At 41.6% G+C, this 5,000-nt stretch overlaps 1 protein-coding gene across 1 annotated transcript in view; it reads left to right on the forward strand.

The window, feature by feature from the left end:
* The window catches only part of cyb5a (cytochrome b5 type A (microsomal)), a 9,234-nt gene that overhangs the window by 3,978 nt on the left and 256 nt on the right, over positions 1 to 5,000 (forward strand). Inside the window, exon 5 of the mRNA XM_080049911.1 lies at positions 1,612 to 5,000. This exon is cut by the window's right edge and continues 256 nt beyond it. Coding sequence (XP_079906037.1) covers positions 1,612 to 1,696 — 85 coding nt within the window. The 3' untranslated portion in view covers positions 1,697 to 5,000. The remainder of the gene's footprint in view (positions 1 to 1,611) is intronic.

Genomic DNA, 5,000 nt, shown 5'->3' on the forward strand with positions numbered 1-5,000 from the left:
AACTAAGTAAGGCAGACCTGTTAGGAGTGAGTATTCAACCATGTAAATCTACTGTACATTCTAACCATTCTTTAAAGCTGGGGTGGAGGATTTGGGGAGAAAATGGCAGTTGGGATAGAGATTCGAATCCAAATACCTCAACCGCTCCACTTGTTCTCTTTGGTCCCTCCCCTATATGGTCCCTCCCTGACACGCTCTACTACACCAACAAAGTCGTGCCAAAGTGAATGGACAGTCTCCCAACAGCCAATAAGAACAGAGAATCGGAAGCCGCCTCGCTCTGATTGGTCAAAGTGTACAGCTTCATGTTAACTTTGACCAATCAGAAATCACATACCCCCAGCTTTAAAGTCTCTGTAACTGTAAATCCCAGAAAATCCTTATAACTGTGGGGGGGAGAAAAAAATAAAAAATAAATGCAGGAACTCATCACTTTTTTTTATGGCGAATTTTGGAGTGTGTAAATGTTTCACTGCATTGTATTTCATCATCATCACATTGTCATCACACCAAATGATTCTTTCAGTGTGTTAAGCCCAGTTCAGACCAAAGATTCGCCTTGCAACTGCTTGCAACTGCAACTCCTTGCGACGAGACGGCTGAAACATTCTAAAACTGGACCTTGCGATTTGACATGTTGAATCTTCTGCGACGCCTTGCAACGAGCTGCAGTTCACACCGCTGCGATTTATCCCCCGCGACGTTCTAAAACCGTCTCGTCGCAAGCAGTTGCAAGGCGAATCTTTGGTCTGAACTGGGCTTTAATCTGCCTCCTCTTCCTCCCTCTTATTCGCCCTGTCTGGACTGTATTTGTCTCTGTGCTTTTCTTTTAAGGTTTGTCTTATATTTTACTGCTGCCATTTTGTGCCAGGAGGTCATGCTCGAAAAATAGCTCTTGCCTGGTAAAATAAAGGTTAAACAAATATATATATGTAATGTGGGGAGTTAGTTTCATAAAAAAAAAGAGTTATAGGCATATTTATCAATCCACATTAAAGATATTGTCATTTAAAGGTGCAGTGTGTAATATGACATCATCAAGAAAGTTCTACAAAGTTCTAGAATGCAACGCTCCCTGGGTAACCTCAACCCTTTCGAATAATAACAGAAGCTACAGTGGCCTTCAAGGACAAGAACAATTCTACATTTTAAACAATGCATCTGATGACATTCCAACTATGACACTTTCAAGATGGCTGCACTAGGCCTTGGTCCAAGATATGCAGAAATATGGACATATATGAGACCCTTTCTAAGGGGGAAAAAATAATCCAAAACATTTTTTTCAGCTATTATGCACTAAATTAAATGTACTTATGGATATTATAATTACTTTCTATAACATCTGCTAGGAAATAAAACCCAACATTCTACACACTGCAGGTTTAAGTTTGATAAACTTTACAGGAATTTGGTTTAGATGAGGCTGTGGGCTATGCTCTGGTTCTGGACAAGTATTTTTGGATATTTACATTCGATTCAATAAAACATAATGTTCCTAAATCTGGAGATGGATAGATAGATGGATGGATGGATGGATGGATGGATGGATAGATAAACACACACGGGCATCTAACTCTCTCTCTCTCTCTCTCTCTCTCTCTCTCTCAGTTGGTGGTCCACCTTGCTGGTCCCCGGTCTATCGGCGGCCATTGTTACGCTTCTTTACCGAGTCTACACCACAGACAGCGAGTGACATCATCAAACACTCAACTCTGATGTCATCAACATGCGACACACTGCAGCCAAAACACCACTTTCGTTTGATTGGCAGCTGTCTTGACCAATAGCAGTGTCCGATTTATTCTAAGGAACATCAACCCTACGCTACTTAACTATCCCTGCGTTCCAAATCTCATACTCTTTCTTTTTCTATTCTACATACTACATCCGACGATAAAACTAATCAAGTTAGGATGCAGTATGCTACAATTGGGACATACTTTTACTTATTTATTTCATCATAACATTGCGCCTTGATCTTGCCTCTTTCTTTTATATCCGTCGCATCCCCGTTTGTTTTCATATGGAGGCTTTGTCGATGTGACGTCACTTCACGTGCGCACTGATTGTGGGTCAGAATCGCCCAAATAGGATGCACTTTTCAACACTAACAATCTCAGCCGGATGTATATTTCTAACCATACTAAATCTGACAACAAGAATCGGGACATCCTAGCCCTGCCTTCCAATCCCCATACTTCCCTACTATTTAGTATGCCAGAAAAAGATTTAGGATGTCCCAAAACATGCATGTCAATTGCAGTATGCCAAAAAATACCTAGATGCCCCCACTAACTCCAATAGCATTTTGCAGTATTCGTCTTTATTCTTGACATTTCTCGACATAATGAAAAAAAAAAAAAAAAATCTTCCTTATCTGATTTTTTTTTCTCTCCTGTCTGTGGCCCTAAAACTCTTCTGTACTTTAGTATGTAGTGTAGTAAAAAGACTAAAACTCTTCTGTACTTTAGTATGTAGTGTAGTAAAAAGAAAAAGTATGTGATTAGATAGCTAAATACCTAAATAGTAGATAGTACAGGGATTGGAACGCAGGGTAACTTACGGAATCGAAAAAGTAGGCGCTCACTGTTAAACTCATTTCCCAAGATTTATTTCGTGCTATTACCTAACCAATCACGTGGCTCTTAAAAAGCCCCTACCTCACTGGGCTGCGACAGTGTGCGACAAGTTAAGCCCCTATCTCAATTTTCACTTGCAGTCTCACTGAGTTGGTTCCTCACGACACGTTTGCGAATGTCCCGGTCAAAACTTGCCGGGAGCTCGCATTTATGTTGCATTTATGAACGTCTGGCAAGTGTCGCACGAACAGAATGTCAGTCTAATTTTTGTCTCAAATCAGTCGCAATTTAGTTTCATATTTCGCCAACCCCTCGCAAAGTTGTCTCACATTTCTCTCCCTTTCTGACTCGCGGAGACTAAATTGAGAAGGGTTTGCGACGCGTGCGACACACCTGCGACCACTCTGAGACTAGATTTGTCGCACACAAATTTTTGAACATGTTCAAAATTCATGCGACAGGACTGCGCGGCTCTGCGACTCATGAGAGGAAATTGAGAAAACCCCCGCGAACGCTTGGAGACAGTTTAGAGACTCCCTCGAGAATGCAGTCTCCAACTTGTCGCAAACAGTCGCAGTCCAGTGAGATACGGGCTTTACTCTCTCACTCACTCACTCACAAAGATACACATTTACTCACGCACGCACTCACTCACTCACTCACACACACACACAAACACACACACACACACACACACACACACACACACACACACACACACACACACACACACACACACTGATAAATATTTAATGAGAAGGTGGCACTCCTCAAGAGCAAACAGTCGCAGCCCAGTGAGATAGGGGCTTAACCAATCACACGGCATTATATCAATGGAGTCACTTAAGATGTTTTGAATTTTATTGTGAAATTTTTAAAATATAAAGTATAGATGTTGGAATGCAGTAAAAGTGTATAATCTATTCTGTTATTTTATATATTTGTATGTCAATGATAAACAAACACACACACACTCACTCACTCACTCACACTCACTCACTCACTCACTCAGACACGCACACACACACACACACGCACACACACACCGTTTTAACATGATGACTGATTATGTCTTGAAGAAAATGTTAAATAGTCATTGTTAGCTTGTTATTGTATGTCAATGATAAACAATGCTTTTGAATATGCAGTAACACACACACACACACACTCACTCACTCACTCACTCACTCACTCAGACACGCACACACAAACACAAACACTCACTCACTCAGGCACGCACACACACTCACTCACTCACTCACTCACTCACTCACTCACTCAGACACACACACTCACTCACTCACTCACTCACTCACTCACTCAGACACGCACACACACACACACACACACTCACTCACACACTCACTCACACACACACACACACACACACACACACACCGTTTTAACATGATGACTGATTATGTCTTGAAGAAAATGTTAAATAATCATTGTTAGCTTGTTATTGTATGTCAATGATAAACAATGCTTTTGAATATGCAGTAACACACACACTCACTCACTCACTCACTCACGCACTCACACACTCACTCACTCACTCACTCACTCAGACACGCACACACAAACACGCACTCACACACACACACACAAACACACACTCACTCACTCAGGCACGCACTCACTCAGGCACGCACACACACACACGTACACACTCACTCACTCAGACACGCACACACAAACGCAAACACTCACTCACTCACTCACTCACTCACTCACTCAGACACGCACACACACAAACACACACTCACTAACACTCACTCGCGCACACACACACACACACTCACTCACTCACTCACACACACACACACACACACACACACCGTTTTAACATGACTGATTATGTCTTGAAGAAAATGTTAAATAATCATTGTTAGCTTGTTATTGTATGTCAATGATAAACAATGCTTTTGAATATGCAGTAAAACACACACACACTCACTCACTCACTCACTCACTCACTCAGACACACAAACACACACTCACTCACTCACTCACTCACTCACTCAGGCACGCACACACACACACGTACACACTCACTCACTCACTCACTCACTCAGGCACGCACACACACACACGTACACACTCACTCACTCACTCACTCACTCACTCACTCACTCACTCAGGCACGCACACACACACACGTACACACTCACTCACACACAAACACAAACACTCACTAACACACACACACACACACACACACACACACACACACACCGTTTTAACATGATAACTGATTATGTCTTGAAGAAAATGTTAGACATATTTACTTATTTTAAATCTATGAATACAGTATATGATTTTCAAAGTTTGGGTCCCACTTTTTATTTGTCGCGGTTTCCTGTATGTTTCTAATAACAAAATGTCTCATAAATCAGACAGTGAACAACATATGAACAA

Source organism: Ammodytes marinus (assembly GCF_949987685.1).
Source record: "Ammodytes marinus genome assembly, chromosome: 21".
Taxonomy (NCBI): Eukaryota; Metazoa; Chordata; class Actinopteri; order Uranoscopiformes; family Ammodytidae; genus Ammodytes; species Ammodytes marinus.